This window comes from Aquarana catesbeiana, linkage group LG05, assembly GCF_042186555.1.
Source record: "Aquarana catesbeiana isolate 2022-GZ linkage group LG05, ASM4218655v1, whole genome shotgun sequence".
In the NCBI taxonomy this organism is placed as follows: Eukaryota; Metazoa; Chordata; class Amphibia; order Anura; family Ranidae; genus Aquarana; species Aquarana catesbeiana.
In genome coordinates, this window is record NC_133328.1 from 21,798,627 (window position 1) to 21,818,856 (window position 20,230).

The 20,230-nt window shown below is 42.6% G+C and overlaps 1 protein-coding gene across 1 annotated transcript in view; it reads right to left on the reverse strand.

Moving 5' to 3' along the window:
- BZW2 (basic leucine zipper and W2 domains 2) overlaps positions 1-20,230 on the reverse strand; it is an 89,202-nt gene that overhangs the window by 15,827 nt on the left and 53,145 nt on the right. The window contains exons 4-8 of the mRNA XM_073629514.1: positions 12,714-12,817; positions 9,650-9,715; positions 5,909-6,044; positions 4,096-4,205; positions 859-1,029 (exon numbers count right to left, since the gene is read on the reverse strand). Coding sequence (XP_073485615.1) covers positions 859-1,029; positions 4,096-4,205; positions 5,909-6,044; positions 9,650-9,715; positions 12,714-12,817 — 587 coding nt within the window. The remainder of the gene's footprint in view (positions 1-858; positions 1,030-4,095; positions 4,206-5,908; positions 6,045-9,649; positions 9,716-12,713; positions 12,818-20,230) is intronic.

The window sequence follows — 20,230 nt, forward strand, 5'->3', positions numbered from 1 at the left end:
AGGGCACAGGGCACAACAGGGTACAGGGCACATCAGGGTACAGGGCACAGGGCACGGCACATCAGGGTACAGGGCACAGCACATCAGGGTACAGGGCACAGCACATCAGGGTACAGGGCACAGCACATCAGGGTACAGGGGCACAGCACATCAGGGTACAGGGCACAGCACATCAGGGTACAGGGCACATCAGGGCACGGGGCGCATATGGCACTATTAGGGAACACCAGGGCACATGGCACATTATGGGGCACATCAGGGGGCACATTATGGGGCACATAGTTTTACTAGCCTGCATGCAGAGAAGCGCAGGAAGCATCTGTGATAAGTTCACTCTCATGTCACGCTGCTCCCCGGCAGCCCCCTCCTTCTTCTTCTCGTCGTCCATCCCAGATGATGTCACAAGCAAATAGGGATGGACGAGAAGAGAGGAGGGGCCGCCAGGGAGCAGCGTGACATGAGAGTGAACTTATCACAGATGCTTCCTGCGCTTCTCTGCATGCATCTCGATCTACCCGTCAGGCGCCAGCTGTTGCGATTGACGGGTAGATCGCCCTGGACCTGCAATGCAGGACAGAAATTCTGCCTGATAGGGAAGTGAGAGGCTGGGCGGGGCGGGGCGGGGCTGGTCTCAGGCTTGTGCCGGGTGCAGGAGCGCACTCGGCACATGTTGTCAATTAATCTATTTAGCGCGGCCGGTTCACTGGCGCTTCTATTGCACCCCTTTTCCTCCAGTAAATGGTCCCGCCCAGGGCCTCTGCCCCTTCCGCCCCCCCCCCCCCCCCCCTGTACTGGCCCTGCAAAACACATTACTCTTTATTGAGTACAAATTGTCCTATGAAACGTTCGCTCGCTCACCTCTTTGATTGGACATTCTTGAGATAGTCGCTCCTGCAGTTCTTTCTGGAGCTCTTTGCGGGTTCCAAGAGACTGCTGGACTCTCAGAAAGTCGGAGAGCTCCTTGAGGTCGGCGTCAGTGAAATACTTTGCAAAATGCTCCACCGTCTGCCGATTGGCTGGGAACAGTTCCTGTGAACAAATCAGAGGATTGTAACACAGTTCATCATAGTTCAGTACAACACAGTCTTCCCTAAAATCAGCCTTATTCCTGTCCCACATCAGGATGCAAAAGGAGATCTCTGCAAAGTAGGGGAGGAAATCTCTTGGACCAGGGTACCCTGGGGTTCCTCCTGAGTCCTAAGGTTGCTAGGGGTTCCAGAGCAATGAGGAGGAACGACCAATAACTAGACATGTGCAGAATGGAAAAAAAAAAAATAGTTTTGTTTCGATTCGTTATTTACATAAATTAGTTTAGTTAAATATAGTTTTCGTAAATTGTTTCGTGAATTCAAAATCGATTAAAATTTTTAGAATTCCATTCGAAATCTAATTTACTCTATTCGAAATTTGGAAGATGGTTATATTCTATTCCATTCTATTTGGTTTTTTTTTTCTATTCTATTCCTTTCTATTATATTATATTCTTTTCTATCCTATACGAATTTGAATTTGTTTTATTCGAATTTTGGAAAACGGTTATATTATTATTATAGTAGCAGCTTACGTTATTTTAACTAATACATTTTCTATGAGCGCTGAGGGAGAAATATCCATCTGTTGTTTGATTACTTCTCATTTTTTGGTAATAGTGTTATATTCCATTCTATTGTTTATTCTTTTCTATTCTATTAGAAATGATTCTATTCAAAATTCAAATTTTAGAAGATGGATATATTCTAATTTAGTATATTCCTTTATTTTCTATTCTATTTATTTCTATTCTGTTTTACTCTATTATATTCTTTTAATTTTTATTCTATTTTATTCTCTTATTTTAGATTAGTTTAAACTCGATACTATTGTTATTCGGAAATTTGTCTGAATTTCAACTCAGAACAAAACAAACTGCACATGTCTACCAATAACCAAATTATATCAATTATTTTTTTTTTTTAGTTGTGTGTAAAAGGGTTGGTTTTCCCACTGGTGAACAATGTAAGAGATTGTCCTTCTATCACTGACCATTAATATAAAGAGATCCTACTCCCATTGGCCACCTAGTGTATGGGACCACTACACCAACTACCAATATAAGGCACTAACCACCATTGTGAGGGGCACTACAGTTTTCACAGCTGATGATCCATTTCATTATTGCTACCAAAACATTTTTTATTTTATTTTTATAGAGCAGGGGAGTGCTCTGGGTGTCAAATATAAATAATAAAAAGATCAATGACCAATGTAGTGTATCTAGTATATTTACAACTTACTGACCACACAAATGCACCTTAAAACTAGAGATGTAATAATTTTCCCCAAGACATGAAATTTATTTTAAGGGTCCCTCTGTATTAAATAGGTTGAGGAACGATGCCTTACCGCACCAAAGGTGCAACATGCAGGACATTTCTAATGCACCTGTAATGCGTATTTGTGAGGTCCGTCACTGATGTTGGATGAGAAGATCTGACTCGCAGTCTCCACTCTAAGTTGTTCTATCGGGTTGAGGTCAGGACTCTTTGCAGGCCAGTCAAGTTCCTTCACCCAAAACTCACTCATCCACACTATATTGCTAAAAGTATTGGGCCACCCCTCCAAATCATTTCGTGGAGGGGGGGGATTATGGTGTGGGGTTGTTTTTCAGGGGTTGGACTTGGCCCCTTAGTTCCAGTGAAGGGAACTCTTAAGGTGTCAACATACATATATTCTTTTCTATCCTATACGAATTTGAATTTGTTTTATTCGAATTTTGGAAAACGGTTATATTATTATTATAGTAGCAGCTTACGTTATTTTAACTAATACATTTTGGGCCATTTCAGGCTCCCACCTTTGTGTTTGGGGATGGCCCCTTCCTGTTCCAACATGACTGCACACCAGGGCACAAAGCAAGGTCTATAAAAAGACATGGATGGGCGAGTTTGGGGTGGAGGAACTTGACTGGCCTGCACAGAGTCCTGACCTCAACCCGATAGAATTAGATGAGTTAGAGCGGAGACTGCGAGTCAGGTCTTCTTGTCCAACATCAGTGCCTGACCTCACAAATGCGCTTCTGGAAGAATGGTCAAACATTCCCATAGACACACTCCTAAACCTTGTGGACGGCCTTCTCAGAAGAGTTGAAGCTGTTATAACTGCAAAGGGTGGGCCAGCTCAATATTGAACCCTACGGACTAAGGCTGGGTTCCCTTTAAAGTTGATGTGTCTGTAAAGGCATACAGGAATTTATTTATTATTTCAGGTACTTATATAGCGCCATCAATTTACGCAGCGCTTTACATATACATTGTACATTCACATCAGTTCCTGCCCTCAAGGAGCTTACAATCTAAAGTCTCTAACTCACATACATACACATACAAGGGCCAATTTAGAGAGGAACCAATTAACCTACCAGCACGTCTTTGGAGTGTGGGAGGAAACTGGAAAAAACCCACCCAAGCACAGGGAGAACATGCAAACTCCAGGCAGGTGGTTTTGTGGTTGGGATTTCAACCAGCGACCCTTTTGCCACTAGACGAAAGTGCCAACCACTACACCATGGTGCTGCCCATGATTTGTACGGCTCCACTCACTGTCCTGAAATGAGGAATCATATTCTTCTTTTTTGGGATATGTGATAGAATGGACATGGGAATACCTTCTGCTGTAAGGCGGCTCTGTGGTGCTGTGTAGTGGTTTACTTGGGAGGGATTTTTAATTCTTTCTTACCATAGCTTGGGTATACTGTCTTGTTAAGTAACCAGCCCTCTATACACTGCACTGACGATGGCCTAAAAGCCTGAAAACGGCTATATGCAGTGTGAAATAAATGGCTGTATAATATTAGGTGGTGTCTGCGCACCATACACCAGCAGTTCTGGGTGAGCATTTGTCTGTTAGGATATAAAGGAATAAAATTTGCGTGGCTCCGCCCATTGTCTTGAAATGAGGAATAATCCTCTTATTTTTGGTATACCAGTTAGAACTAAAATACTTTGTTCTAAGAAGGCTTTACTAAAGGTAAATAGTCAAATGCAACATTGAAGCGAAATAAAAAAAAAAAAAAAAAACACATTTAATGCACATATTCCTGCTGGACCATACACATACCAGTAACCGCTTGTCCAGATTGGCTTTCCGTAACGATGACGTCACAGAGTTGGCATCTTTCTCGGACATCCATGCTTTAAAAAGTTTTACAGCGAAAGAGGCAGAAATGCCTGTAAGATATAACATACAGCCATATTGTTACCACTAGAACATGGGTCATCTAAAATGTATTAAATTGATTTAAAATTAACTTGTGGCCAGAGTATGGACACTTAACTATAAGAGCTTAAGAAACATAAAAATACTTGTCAAACAAGCCTGTCCTGATAAACAATGCAGCCATTAAGCAGAAATTAAACCTGGAATTACGCAGCCTGAGTGACTTGGGAAATGTTTCCCTGAATGTTTCACTGGTGTAAGAAGGTGATGGAAGTAGAAAGGGGTATGCCCATATGGCACAAGGCCAATACTGTGAATACTGAATAACTAATATTTTGTGAATTATGTGTTATACTAGTATGCTATTGTTAGCTATATTCTGTTTTTCTGACATCGCTTTCAGATCATTAGCGACTGTGATTTTCCCTGAAGAAGCCACAAAAGTGGCGAAACATGTTGGGAATTTATACTGCTGTACCACTAAAGGAAATAACAACAAGACTATGTACAGATTGTGTATGATTTTACCACGAAATCTTATTAACATTGTGAACCAATAATGAAATGTTAATACAATTTTTAATCGTTTGCATCCTTAAAAGTCCCACAAGTCCCCTCATTTCCAAGATTCCTATATGTGGGAGTAGCTAACAAACCTTCTAAATAAAAAGCCAGTGGCACAAATGGAAAATAGGACTTCACCTGGTGCCAACATTAAATTTATACTAAAAGAAAACCAGAACATACTGGTTTCTTTTATAAACTTAATATGTAAAGTCCTGTTCAAGGAGGAAATTGAGGACCAGCTATACCAGAAGTGTTTTTTATAGTTCCCTTACTGCATACATACTATTGGCAATGTTCATTTGCTAGGAAAGGCTAGTTAGCCTGCGTCTTTGTATAAGCATGTTTGTGATGCCCTGTATGGTTTTCCCACAACTGTACACATTTTGTATATGCAACATTCTTTAGTAAAAGCACATGAAGAGTAGATTTAGATCAGTGTCTAGTTTATATGCACATTTGTGCTGCCCTCCAACCACTAGTCTAAACGAGGCCTTAATCGCCCCTGCCTATGAAGCCCGATCCGTGTTAGGAGCAAAGTCCAGAGGCTACTGACTGGCGGTGAGGAAGCGATGCAACGCCTTCTCTCTGCCCCATTTAACCCCATCAATAAGTACTTCAATTATCCCACTCATGTGCAGATTAGGCAGTAGGTAAACAGGAATTTTCTTTTCATAGGATTGTAGAACTGAAGTGACTATTTTTGGAGCAAAACAGCATGGCCTCAGAAACCCACTGCTTTATAAATGATGGTCTAGCAGGGGTCTCCAAACTATGGCCCTCCAGTTGTTAAGGAACTACAATTCCCATCATGCCTAGTCATGTCTGTGTTTTACAATGCCTCCTGGGACGTGTAGTTCCGCAACAGCTGGAGGGCCGTAGTTTGGAGATCCCTGGTCTATTGTGTGCACTACCCATCGAATCCCAAGGAAGAGGAATTGGTTTCTACGCAGGAAGAGACTATCTTGAGGTGATGGTCGTCCTGTAACTGCTTTGCCACATTAAATCAGTTGAGCGGTGGGATTTTTGGAAGAGGAAGCCCCATAAATCAGCCAGAGGGGTGAGGGGGGACACGTGGAATGGTTTTACACCTTCTGCTGGAGAGCAGAAAACATCTTCATAAAACAAAAAAATAAAAATCATGGAGTACCTTCTTTGACGATATTCTCGGAAAAGAGACTTGTGAGAATAGTGGCTGGGAGGGTTCCACCGGCCAATAATATGCCGGTCAGCACAGCTAGCTTGGTCTGTTCACTGTCCGAAAATGCCTTGAGAAACAGTAGAAGCTGAAGTAGTTTAAAAAAAAAAAAAAAAAAAGAAAGTATTCAGAGACCAGCTTTACAAGAAAACAATGCACAGCAAGATGAAAACGGGTTTCCCAATATCTATTAGTTACTGGTCCATGAACACTCACCTACCAGTAATTAGTCATCTGCAATTTTACAGAACAGCAATGCTCAACAGGCAGCCCTTGCAAAGGTGTCAGGCTATTGCAATCTATCCTCCGCTCTCAAATGTCCACAAGCTTTACTGAACTGAAGCCATAGGACACGGGGCCATTTGCTGTCCAATTATGATGGTGTGAATGAGCCCTTACGCTTGCATTGCACTTGTATTTGACACAAAGTAGAAAAGGTGCTTCTAGGATCATTCTGCCTCCATTGACAGGTGCATTTGACCTTCAGCTGGCTTCCTTCTGACCTGCACCAACTTGCTTTAAGCCGCTATTGCATTCCTATTGGCCGAGAAGCAGTTCAGACATGAACAAAAGCCCATTGATGCTGGGCCCCAATCCATGGCCTGGATTTCTGTCTACACTGGCGAAGCTAAATTAAAAAAAAACAAAAAAAAAACTTTTTTTGTTAATTAACCGCTTCAGCCCCGGAAGATTTTACCCCCTTCCTGACCAGAGCACTTTTTGTAATTTGTCACTGCGACGCTTTAACTGACAATTGCGCGGCCGTGCGACGTTGCACCCAAACAAAATTGACGTCCTTTTTTTCCCACAAATAAAAAGAGCGACAATTTTGAAAAAAGGCTATTTTTTTTTTACTTTTTGCTATAATAAATATCTCCCAAAAATATATTTAAAAAACCCCAAATGTTTCCCTCAGTTTAGGCCGATATGTATTCTTCTACATATTTTTGGTAAAAATCAAATAAGCGCATATTAATTGGTTTGCGCAAAAGTTATATCATCTACAAAATAGGGGATAGTTTTATGGCATTATTCATTTTTTTTTTTTTAATTAGTAATGGCGGCGATCTGCGATTTTTATTGTGACTGCAACATTATGGTGGACACATCGGACACGTTTTACACTATTTTGGGACCATTGTCATTTATACAGTGATCAGTGCTATAAAAATGAACCGATTATTGTGTAAATGACACTGGCAGGGAAGGAGTTAAACACTAGGGGGCGATCAAGGGGTTAAGTGTGTCCTAGGGAGTGATTCTAACTTTGGGGGGGGATGGGCTTCCACTCACATGACAGCGATCACCTCTTCCCGATGACGGGGAGCAGTGATCTCTGTCATGTCACAAGGCAGAACAGGGAAATGCCTTGTTTACATAGGCATCTCCCCATTCTGCGGCTCCGTGACACGATCACCGGGACAGCGAGTCCACGGGTCCCGCGGGCACGGTCACGCTGTACACGGCGGGCACACGCCAGCTAGCCCCGCCAATTAAAGGGGACGTACAGGTACGCCCATTTGCCCACCGCTGCCATTGTGCCGATGTATATCGGCATGCAGCGGACGGCAAGTGGTTAATTTACTACATTTTTTTTAATTTTAACATTTTTTTCCCCTAACGCTTTGGTGAAATATCAGTCTAAGACCCCTGAAGTCTCACTTTTGAGGAAACATTCCCCAGTCCCTTTCTCTGCAGACTCAGCTGCAGTGCAGATGAACGAACATGAGACAGAGGCTCCTGTTCATGCATAAACTCAAAGAGGAACTGCAGTCTGCTCACATAATTTGTAATAAAAACATCTTTGCTTATTATTCTATATATAATGGAATTCTGTACTTGCCAAATATGCTGCAGAAATCTCCCTTCGCTGAGTCTGGCTGCAACAATTTTAACTGTGGGCAGCTGAAGCTGCTGCCTGTTAATTTCCTGGACTCACACAAAGGCACACCTTCAGCTCTGCAGCTCTCATTGGACCTTTTAAGACTCATCCTCCCTCCCTTCCTGGCAAACTCTCACTAGGGTGAGAGAGAGAGAGCTGTGCATGATATCATAAGCCTAGGCTTTTTTACCAGACAAGAAACAGGAAGTGGGCTGTATAAGGGATTTACTGGCAGAAAAAAAAAAATACTATCCAAAAGTTAAAACAACAACAAGGGCAGAAGATTTAATAGATTGAAAGATGAAAGTTACTGAAGTTCCGCTCCAGGCATAGAAAACAATGGGGTAAATCTGATCGTGGACAGGAGAGGGTGATCGGTGCAGCAGGGGGGCGATTACAGAAACCAATCCCCTTTATGGATCTTCCTGCAGGGGAGCCATACAAGCAATTTGTTCCTAGATGTATCCCCCTGCCACACAGATCAACCCTTCCTGCCCACCAGATCCCCCTGCTGCGGGTGGTTTCTGTGGGTTGGGAACGGAAGACAGGCATTTTAAAAATCCGAATCCCCAGCAAATTTTTTGGTAGTAACCAATCGGAATAAAATCGATCTAAATAACTTCTTGATGTGGTTTTGTTCCAGTTAACTAAGACAAGACAATGAAGGTAAGGCTATTGCTAGGTCATGAGTACATAATAATGTCCAACGTATATCAATAATGCCGGAGTCTTCTCTGTGTTGTAGAGTCGAATCATACAATTATAACAATTTTGAGTCCCTTGTACTGCCTGCTAAACTTTAATTGTTTATAGATAATGACATAACATATTTCTAGCAAAGTTTGGTGGTTGAGGTCAGATCCTGTAAAATAACTATAACTTCCGTTTTGGGTATGCAGGGACATAATATGGAAAAGAAGAGAGAAGAAAGGAGAGTCACAGAAAGATGAAGGGGATAAAAAAAAAAAGGGGGGGGGGGTAAAAAAAAAGGGGGGGGATAAAAAAAGGGGGGGGGGAATAAAAAAAGGGGAGGGGGAGATAAAAAAAAAATTAAAAAAAGCTTAAAAAAAAAGGGGGGGGGGATAATGACTTTTAGAGGGGTCAAGAGTAGTAACTGTTGGTATAGGGGTGGGGTTGCTTGGGCCCATGAAACACCAAAATATATGACACTCTAGAGGCACCCTTCACGGATGTAAAACACAAACTTGTAGGTATAGTGTAAAATTCTTTGTAAATTTACATTGACTTAACAAATGGTCACCAACTCCTTAAAAATGTGTGGTATGTGTGCCACCAAAGGCTAATATAATATTACAGAGCAATATATTCCACAACAGCTGTAATAATCAATTTACAGTCTGCCATCATCCCCCACACCCTACAGCATTGTATTCATATATGTATCCTTAAATACAAAAAGTTATCTCCCACCATCTCTTTCACGCTGATGAAGTCCGGGGGCCCAGTTGGAAAATAAACAACGCGTTTCATGGGTTCAAAATCCCACTGCCTCAGGGGCGGATAAAAAAAAATAGTAAACCAAAAGAAAAATATAAAAGACGTCGGCTGCAAAGCCCTATGAAACTGGACTGAATGGGGATCCGCAATAGTCAACCGATCCCATCCCAGAACTTGCGTTTCCAACTGGAGGACCTTGTGATTCCTACTAATGGCTACATTTCCAATGGGGATAATCAGAGGGGGGGGGGGGGGGGGAGAGCTCCGTAATGCATTCTATATATGGGGAAAGTGTCAACGTAGGAGTCATTTGCAATGTCCAGCCCCTGCCCAACCTCTATAGCTTAACTTACCTTCTTAATTTCATCTTCAAAGGCTTTTTCCAGGTATTTATATCTCCTGATCAGTTTGCTGAAGACCTGCAGGACATGGTAGAATAGACTAGTGAGTACTGTAAGTCGGACGATGTACTTTATTTCTGCTTAATTTGTTTTCATCTACACAGGAAGACAGGTTATTTTCCTAATTTCATAAAACAAATATATAAAACCACTTTAAGAATGAATACAATAAAAAAATATTGCAGCTTGTAAACATACAGTATAGCCCATTTTAAAAGACAACATTTTAGTATGGCCTCCGATTTCTACCCCTCACCCCTTTTACCCATTAGGCTGGTTTGTCCTCAATTCAGGTAACTAAGTGCCCACCGAATCCAGTATTGTCCTGCTGTGATCCGCTGCGCAGCCGTCACAGCCCCTGTCCTGCGCTGCCATCTTTGCTTGTCCTCGTCCAGGGCCTGTAAACTGCAAGTGAAGCATCCTGGGATATGCGACGGGAATATCCCACAAAGCTTCACATCGCTAGAGACGTCCTTCTTCTCTAGGCCAGAATAGAAGCCGAGGGGCTGGCAGGCAAAAAAAAAAAAAAACATAACTGCCAAAAAAAAAAAAAATTGCAGATTTGCACGTGGAAGGATGTCCAGTACATACAGGTGAAGTTCTGCTTTAAGGCTAATCTGTTAGACCTTAAAGTGGATCTTCACCGTCTAAACCACAATTCCCTCCTCTCCACCGAGTATGGGCTTTTTAAAAAAAAAAAAAATAATTTTACAAAATTCTTTAGACCTACATTCCCTTGCCATGTCATTTGCCTAGGCGAATGGCGTGCAATGTCCTCCCTTTGCCTCCTGGGATATGCACGCCACATATCCCTGGGGGCAGCAAAGCCTTTCATTTTATAAAGATAGAGGGGGCGGGCCTAGCAGGGTGTCATCGGGAGGTGCGCTGGCTGAACCTGGAACAGCCAGCAGCCTCTGGATGATGTCACACCAAAATATGGCGGTGCAGGGCCCAGCGCTGCCAGAATCTCAGCTGGACAACACTGGATCCGCTTGGTGGGTAAGTTCTTGAAATCTGCAGAACTCACTACCAGGTGAGTAGGGGTTTAAAAAGGAAAAAAAATTAAATAAATAAATTGTCCCAACACCCAACTGACCATTGAGCTCCCTCCTGACACCCAACTGACCATTGAGCTCCCTCCTGACACCCAACTGACCATTGAGCTCCCTCCTGACACCCAACTGACCATTGAGCTCCCTCCTGACCCCTGGTCTCCCTCCTGACACCCAACTGACCCCTGGTCTCCCTCCTGACACCCAACTGACCCCTGGTCTCCCTCCTGACACCCAACTGACCATTGAGCTCCCTCCTGACACCCAACTGACCCCTGGTCTCCCTCCTGACACCCAACTGACCATTGAGCTCCCTCCTGACACCCAACTGACCATTGAGCTCCCTCCTGACACCCAACTGACCATTGAGCTCCCTCCTGACCCCTGGTCTCCCTCCTGACACCCAAATGACCCCTGGTCTCCCTCCTGACACCCAACTGACCCCTGGTCTCCCTCCTGACACCCAACTGACCCCTGGTCTCCCTCCTGACACCCAACTGACCCCTGGTCTCCCTCCTGACACCCAACTGACCCCTGGTCTCCCTCCTGACACCCAACTGACCCCTGGTCTCCCTCCTGACACCCAACTGACCATTGAGCTCCCTCCTGACACCCAACTGACCCCTGGTCTCCCTCCTGACACCCAACTGACCATTGAGCTCCCTCCTGACACCCAACTGACCATTGATCTCCCTCCTGACCCCTGGTCTCCCTCCTGACACCCAAATGACCCCTGGTCTCCCTCCTGACACCCAACTGACCCCTGGTCTCCCTCCTGACACCCAACTGACCCCTGGTCTAACTCCTGACACCCAACTGACCATTGAGCTCCCTCCTGACACCCAACTGACCCCTTGTCTCCCTCCTGACACCCAACTGACCATTGAGCTCCCTCCTGACACCCAACTGACCCCTTGTCTCCCTCCTGACACCCAACTGACCATTGAGCTCCCTCCTGACACCCAACTGACCATTGAGCTCCCTCCTGACACCCAACTGACCCCTGGTGTCCCTCCTGACACCCAACTGACCATTGAGCTCCCTCCTGACACCCAACTGACCATTGAGCTCCCTCCTGACCCCTGGTCTACCTCCTGACACCCAAATGACCCCTGGTCTCCCTCCTGACACCCAACTGACCCCTGGTCTCCCTCCTGACACCCAACTGATAACAGATATTCTTCTTGATAACCTATTGACCACTGAGCTCCCTCATAGTACCCTACTGACCTCTGACCTTACTGCTGACACCGATCATGGATTTCCCCCTTGACATCCTGCTTATCACTGATCTCTCAGATATACCTGTGACTATTGATACACTACTAACTACTGATCTTCTGGCCATACATTATACAATTTTCTTGTATAATTCTCCTTTAAATTTACCAAAACCATATAATGGTTCCACTTTATTTTAGTGGGAACTGCCTTGATTTCCGTGCTAAGGCCTGCCAAATTGCTATTACCCCTTCTCCAATAACAGCACATCAGTGGCCACTAAAGGCACGCTTACTGGCCTGTGGGCGGGGCTTGGTCGGGAAGTCAGTAAAGTCTTTTAGAGGTAGTAAAGTGAAACTTAATCGGAGAGGCACAAAGATTAATGCTGGCAACAAAAGGCACCTTTTGGGACATGCTCTTGGGCATAACTTTCAACAAAAGTAAAAGAAAAAAGAAAAAAATTAAAAGAAAAAAAAGATAAAAAAGTTTTATGAATTACATGCCAGGCTGCATTTCATGATTTGCTACATTTTCCACTCATTAAAACTTAGCAGTTGCAGAATACATAATGGGCTCACACTGCATAGCCAGGAAAACCACTTTTACCCAATGGACATTTTTCAACAATCCAGTTATTGTGTTCCTTATAGAAAAGATCGAAATAAAAAAAAGTCTTGTTTGACTTGAATGAAGACTTTTTATACAAAACAGTCAGGGATGTGCTAGAACTTTTCATAGCCTACCTGGGCATAATTACGCATGGTCTCATAATCCTCATTGGCTCCAAAAACACAGTGATTGGCCACCTTGGTTTTGTCTCCATCGTCTATGCGAGTGCCGCCTGGAGCTAGGAATAGAAAAACATCTATTATGCACTGCGTATATATAGAATAATATGTGATGTCATGAGAAATTATGTAAGATAATATATATCTAGGATTGTAAGATGTGGGTCTTGGGTTTCTTGTTCCCCTGCTTTGGATGGGTGTCTCTCTTTGGCCGATCATAAGGAGCGGAGTCCACTGGGCCTTTTGGTCTAGGTGGACCTGAGTGTGCCTTACGCCAGAGAGGGTCCTTCTTCGGGAGGGGGACCATTTGACACACCCTTGTACACTTTGTGTGTGTGTGTTTCACATGCACTTTTTTAGTTCACTTTGGTGGAGGATAACCGCTCTATTTGTCCTGTTGGCCATTATCCCCAAAACAAAAATACAAGAATTGTCACCACAGCAATAGCCTAGGGCAGGTCTTCTCAAGCAGGGTTCCCTCCAGAGGTTGCTAGGGGTTCCTTGAGAAATTAGCAATTTCTGCCTCTCAGATAGGTTCCCACTGACACCACTGATCTTTTTAGCTATATATAAAAAGGGGGTAATTCTTCCCAATGACCACAAGTGTAAGAAGCATTCTTCCCACCGACCATCACACTAATGTATCATGAGTTGAGTTGATGAGTAGATATAGTCATTTTTATAAGGAGTTCCCTGAGACCTTGAAAGTTAGTTCAAGGGTTCCTCTGTGTTTGAAAAGGTTGAGAAAGGCCGGACTAAAGGAAATATTCCAGTAGGGACATATGTTCTGGTGACAACTGTCTAAGATGAGACGCTCTCTCACTTTGGGGAGAATTGCTCTAATTTCCCCTTGCCTCTCCAGGACAGGGAGTGATGGGAAATCTCAGAGCCCAGGAAACTTGTCATCCCCAGAACGGTTGTGAACTCCAGCCTGAATATTATTTTTTTTTTGTTTTTATTTCCTTTTGATAAAACCTCTGCCAAGCTTTTACTGCTGCCCGTGTTTCCATTGGAAATAGCCCTCCCCTCATTACCTGGCAGGACAGAAGGTCAAAGAGTACACAGGCAACATTTGTAGCAGAATGCATAGGTCTAGGGTTGTTTTTATTGCTGAGCAGTGATGGCTGTTTTTTTAAATTTTTTTTTGTGGGGTGGGGTGGGGGCTGGCTATTGTCACAGAACTGGGAGGGCTCAGGGCACAGTGCTCTGCGCCCCGAGCCTACCCTTTTTTGAAGCCAATTAGAGCCTCATTCCTTGGACAGGTGTTGCACGGTTAAATTAAAAGCTGGTGAAAAGTTAACTCTTCCACACTCTATAAAAATCAAGAACAAAAAAAAAGAAAAATTGCCCAACTGAACTTGTCATTTAAATGAATAAAAAAAAAAAAAAAAAAAGTGTGCTAAGCCTTACAGTTTGCCTTCTTTAGAAAGCAGCCACAGCCCGAGTAGAAAAGCCTATCCTCTGCCTACATGCTACAGGAAAGGGCACTTGCTCTCCACGTGGAAGCAGTGGTCCCCCTGCAAAGGTCCGACACACTGGCTGAGTCAATGCTACAGCTCTCCAACCAGAAGAGAGCAAGTGCTTTGATAATTGAAGAGCTCTAAGCTTTGACTCTGCAAAGGGCATGTCAGTCGGTTGCAGAGAGACCACTGTTTCTGCACAGAGATCAGGGTTCCTTCTCTGCAGCATGCTGGCGGGGGGGGGGGGGGGGGGGACAGGGTTTTCTACTTAGACTGTGGCTGCTTTAGAAAGCATACGGCTTTGCATACCTTTTGATTTGATGCACCTGGAATGTATTTAGCCGAATTAGGCCTCAAGCACACTGTGCGTTTTTACAGCTGCTGTTTGGGGCATCAGGCGTTTATTTTTTTTCTTTCAGCCAGTGAACTCCCCAGCATGTTATCCTATGTGTTCATGCACACATACCCTGTTATCGGCATTTTTTGGCAGGAGCGTTTTCAGGCTGGAAAAAACACCTAGAGCTAGTGGCTAGTTTGAAGAGCTGTAAAGTGCTCTAATGCTGTAAAACGCAGCTGGAGTGTTTTTGGGCCTCAAGCTTTTGTGAGAGTATAGCTTTGCTAAAAAAAAAAAAAAAAACAAACACACGACAAATTGTGCATTTTTAACAGCTAACGCTGGAGCGTTTAGTGTGCATGAGGCCTACTACAACTGGAAGTTCAGCTGGGTTTTAAGGTCAACTTTTTTCTTTAACCCCCTTTTCGCCAACGTAACACATATGCAGCCGCAGAGGGGAAGAAAAAAAAATAAATAAATAAAAAGTGAAGTGTAAAAAGAAATTGAAAAAGAAAAGTGTAAAAAGAAATTGAAAAAGAAAAGTGTAAAAAGAAATTGAAAACGAAAAGTGTAAAAAGAAAAACGAAAACGAAAAGTGTAAAAAGAAAACGAAAAGTGTAAAAAGAAAACGAAAAGTGTAAAAAGAAAACGAAAACGAAAAATGTGTAAAAAGAAAACGAAAACGAAAAGTGTAAAAAGAAAACGAAAACGAAAAGTGTAAAAAGAAAACGAAAAGTGTAAAAAGAAAACGAAAAGTGTAAAAAGAAAACGAAAAGTGTAAAAAGAAAACGAAAAGTGTAAAAAGAAAACGAAAAGTGTAAAAAGAAAACGAAAAGTGTAAAAACGAAAAAGAAAAGTGTAAAAAGAAAAAGAAAAGTGTAAAAAGAAAAAGAAAAGTGTAAAAAGAAAAAGAAAACGAAAAAAGTGTAAAAAGAAAAAGAAAAAGAAAAAGTGTAAAAAGAAAAAGAAAAAGTGTAAAAAGAAGAAAGAAGAAAGTGGAAAAAGAAGAAAAGTGGAAAAAGAAGAAAGAAGAAAGAAGAAAAAAGAAGAAGAATTAAAGAAAAAAAAAAAAAAAATACCTAGATCAAGGTTTGATCCAGGTCAGTGGTTGGTCAAACGTCAGGGTTTTTCTTTGTTTTTTTTTTTAAATTAGCAACAGTGTTTTAGGTAGGACCAAAAATAAAAAAAAAATAAAAAAGGCGCACTATTGTTTCTGGGCTGTACTACGGGTACAAACAACTGCCATACACATAGAGTATGTGGTATCGCTGCGATCGTCAAGTGCAGGAGAATTTTGGTTCGTTCCCTGGTGTAAGGATATAGTAGTAATAAGAAATATACAGCTAAATCCTAATTTTTTTTTTTTTTTACTATTCTGGGCTAGTTTTCCTTTTTATTAAAAATAAAAAAAATCAGGAGCTATCTATACCTATTTACCACCAAAGAAAGCCCAATTTGTCATGAAAAAAAAAAAAAAAAAAAAATTTGGTATAATCCACCTGGATACACAAAGTAGTTGTGACGATATGTACAGTTTTACTAACACATGTCAAAGTTGCAAAATTGTGCTTAGGCATTAAGATTTGTTTTACCCTTAGGTGTGAAGGGGTTAAACAAAATAATTGTTTTAGTTCAATTCTATCTTTTCTTTCTTTTAATCATGATTGTTTCAGTTCAACTTGTTTTCTTCTATTTTTTTTTTTTTTCACAAAAAGATTGGATGTATTCCCTCTTAACTACACCAAACTCTTTGATCAGTGTGACTTCGAATTAACCTGCCAGGGAATAAAAGCCTCCTTGGTGTTATAAATCACGCTGCCTTTTTTGCGCCTCTGGCAGACAGCTTTCTATCCCACAATAGTTCATCGCACACGTATTTTCATTCCTCGGACGGGTTGGCAATTTACCCCGGAGTGGACAATGACTTTAAAATGATAATTTCCTCAGAACTGTGAAGAAAATATCCCGCCAATGTGCGAATCGCCATCTACAATCGAAAACGCAACACTTTATTGCCGCCCTCCGGGTGTCTGCTCGCTTCTACCAGAGTTTCCGAATTGATTTCCCAGTGCCGTCTGACTGTGACAGGGGTATCAATCTGATCCCCTCCAAAAAGCTGAAATCACCTTATCCTGAAAATCCACTGAACCATAAATCTAATAGACACAGATAATGTTGTGCCTGATGTCAATCGCTTCCTGCGGCACGTTATTAGGAGGACGGAAAACATAGTGAGAGGGGGACGCACTGTGATACAAGGTTGCTTTAAGATAAAAAATAAAACTATAGAAGTGTCCTAATGGCAACATCAGATAAACTCAAAATGAATGTTCATTTTGCAGTTATTGTAGTTATTCTATTGATTTTCTCCAACAACTGCTAGAAGTAGAACACTAAAGCAGTGTTCCACCTGGGGAAAAAAAATAAAAAAAATCAAGTGTTACTGAACCCACAACAGTAAAAATCGGTCTGTATGTATATGCAGAATCGCATGCTTGTTATACTCACTGTGCAACTTAACCTCCCTGGCGGTATGATTATTTCGGATTTTAGGTGCTGAAAGCGGTACCATTATTTTGCATGGAAATTTGGCGTTTTATATTGTAGGTCTGTAATTCTTAACAATAACACACTTAAATCTGTCCAAACCAGAGTCTAGTAGATATCCCGGGTATGATAAAGTTTGAAACACAAAAACATAAATTATAATATAATAAATAAAAATAAATAATTAAAAAAAATTAAAAAAAATAATAAAATAAATTTACCCACAATTCACTATCGCTCAATTCTGCAAGTGTTCTAATTTACTATCGCTGTTTTCTAGCTGGTCTAAAGCCACTTTTGACGTAAAGGGACACTTTTTGGTTGCTATGGACAATCTCCAGTTTCCAGGCAGAAAGAACAGTGTATATCATGTAAAACTGCATGCAGGGCATGGGCCAGAGCACTGGGGACAAAAGGGATGTGAAATCATTTCATACAGTACTGTAATCTGTAAGATTACAGTACTGTATGTGTTATGATTTTGACAGTTTTTTGAATTTGCCGCCAGGCTCCGCCCCCGTGCGTCGCGACGCTCGCAGGGAACGGAGCCTGGCACGGAGAGGCTTCGGAGGAGGACGGAGCCCTCGGACACTGCGGGGGACATCGCAGGATCCCGGGGACAAGGTAAGTAACGCCGCCCCAGGATCCTGCAATGCGATCCCGAGTGTGGCTCGGGGTTACCGCTAATGGTACTGAATTTTAACCCCGAGCCACACTCGGGAATACCGCCAGGGAGGTTAAGGGGTTAATCTTCTGCATTGTGTAAAAAGGCTGTTTGATCCTGTATGCACAGATCCTTCCCTTCTTGCATTGTTCATCTTGGGAAGGCCAGCAAACACACAGGCAGTAGCCAACCTGAACATGCTCAGTGTCTTTTATGCTGGAGAGAACATTTACTTGTTCTCAGAGATAGCCAGGTCACATGATATTGGCGTCACACATGTGGGCCTGTATACAGGCTGCAGTGGAAATCTCCTCCTACCTGAACTCTCAGCACTAGAGAAACTGTGCAGTTTATCACTGACCGTGGTATACAGATCAGCCAAAAAAGTATATATAGTGGCAATATTTTTATGTAAAAAGAAGATTTATAAGCTGTGGGCACTGTGGGGGGGGGGGGGGGGGGGCGCAGATGAACTATTTTCATATTACTGGGTTTAGTAACACTTTAAAAGTCAGCAGCTACAAATACTGTAGCTGCTGACTTATTATATGATCACTTACAGTGAGGGGAAAAAAGTATTCAGTCCCCTGCTGATTTTGTACATTTGCCCACTGACAAAGAAATGATCAGTCTATAATTTTAATGGTAGGTTTATTTTAACAGCGAGACACAGAACAACAACAACACAAATCTAGAAAAACGCATTTCAAAAAAGTTATAAATTGATTTGCATTTTAATGAGTGAAATAAGTATTTGAACCCCTATCAATCAGCAAGATTTCTGGCTCCCAGGTGTCTTCCATACAGGTAAGAAGCTGAGATTAGGAGTACTCTCTTAAACGGAGTGCCCCGAATCTCAGCTTGTTACCTGTATAAAAGACACCTGTCCATAGAAGAAATCAGATTCCAATCTCTCCACCATGGCCAAGACCAAAGAGCTGTCCAAGGATGTCAGGGACAAGATTGTAGACCTACACAAAGCTGCAATGGGCTCCAAGACCATCACCAAGCAGCTTGGTGAGAGGGTGACAACAGTTGGTGCGATTATTCAGAAAATAACTGTCAGCCTCCCTCGGTCTGGGGCTCCATGTAAGATCTCAACTCGTGAAGTTTCAATGATCATGAGAACGGTGAGGAATCAGCCCAGAACTACACGGGAGAATCTTGTCAATGATCTGAAGGTAGCTGGGGCCATAGTCACCAAGAGAACAATTGGTAACACTACGCTGTGAAGGACTGAAATCCTGCAGTGCCCGCAAGGTCCCCCTGCTCAAGAAAGCACATGTACAGGCCCATCTGAAGTTTGCTAATGAACATCTGAATGATTCAGAGGAGAACTGGGTGAAAGTGTTGAGGTCAGATGAGACCAAAATCGAGCTCTTTGGCATCAACTCAACTCGCCGTGTTTGGAGGAGGAGGAGGAATGCTACCTATGACCCCAAGAACACCATCCCCACCGTCACACATGGGAAGTGGAAAAATTATGCTTGGTAGGTGTTTTTATGCTAAGGCGACATGACAACTTCACCGCATCAAAGTGATGATGTACGGTGCCATGTACCGTCAAATCTTGGGTGAGCACCTCCTTCCCTCAGCCAGGGCATTGAAAATGGGTCATGTATATGTATTCCAGCATGACGACAATGACCCAAAACACATGACCAAGGCAACAAAGGAGTGGCTCAAGGAGAAGCACATTAAGGTTTTGGAGTGGCCTAGTAAGTCTCCAGACCTTAATCCCATAGAAAATATGTGGTGGGAGCTGAGGGTTTGAGTTACCAAATGTTAGCATCAAAACCTTAATGTCTTGGAGAGGATCTGCAAAGAGGAGTGGGACAAAACCCTCCTGAGATGTGTGCAAACCCGGTGGCCAACCACAAGAAATGTCCTTCCCACCTGCCACAGCATCCCTTTAAATAGTTCTGAACACCCCCTGCCCAGGTGCAGGAAGGATCAAAGATCATGTGACCAACGGGATTGGCCATCACAGTGGTCAAATGATTTGGAATCATTCCCACCAGCTACTGATCTTTAGTCCGGACAGAGCTGTCTTTGAGCGCGCTCTCAGCACAGAAACAATGGCTGCCTAGCAACACATATATGCGGTGTATGGGTGTTAAAGGCCACTCTTCTGCTGCCACACATTATACAAATCAACTATTCTTGATGTCTTCAGAGAGCTCATTTTTGTGAGGCATGGCTCACATTAGCTGATGCTTCTTATGAACAGCAATCTTAAAATGTTTGAGTGTCTTTTTATTAAAAGTAGCTCTAAACCACACTCCAAACTCATTTCATTAACTAGGCTCCAGGTGTGTAGACTACTGACGCCAATTAGATTAAGTTGAAGTAATTAAGCCCATGGATTCACTTACTATTTTCCCCAGCACTGTGAATGTTTAATGGGCGTGTTCAATAAAGACAGGAGAGATTTGAATAGTCTGTGTTTTATCAGCTTAAAAAAGAT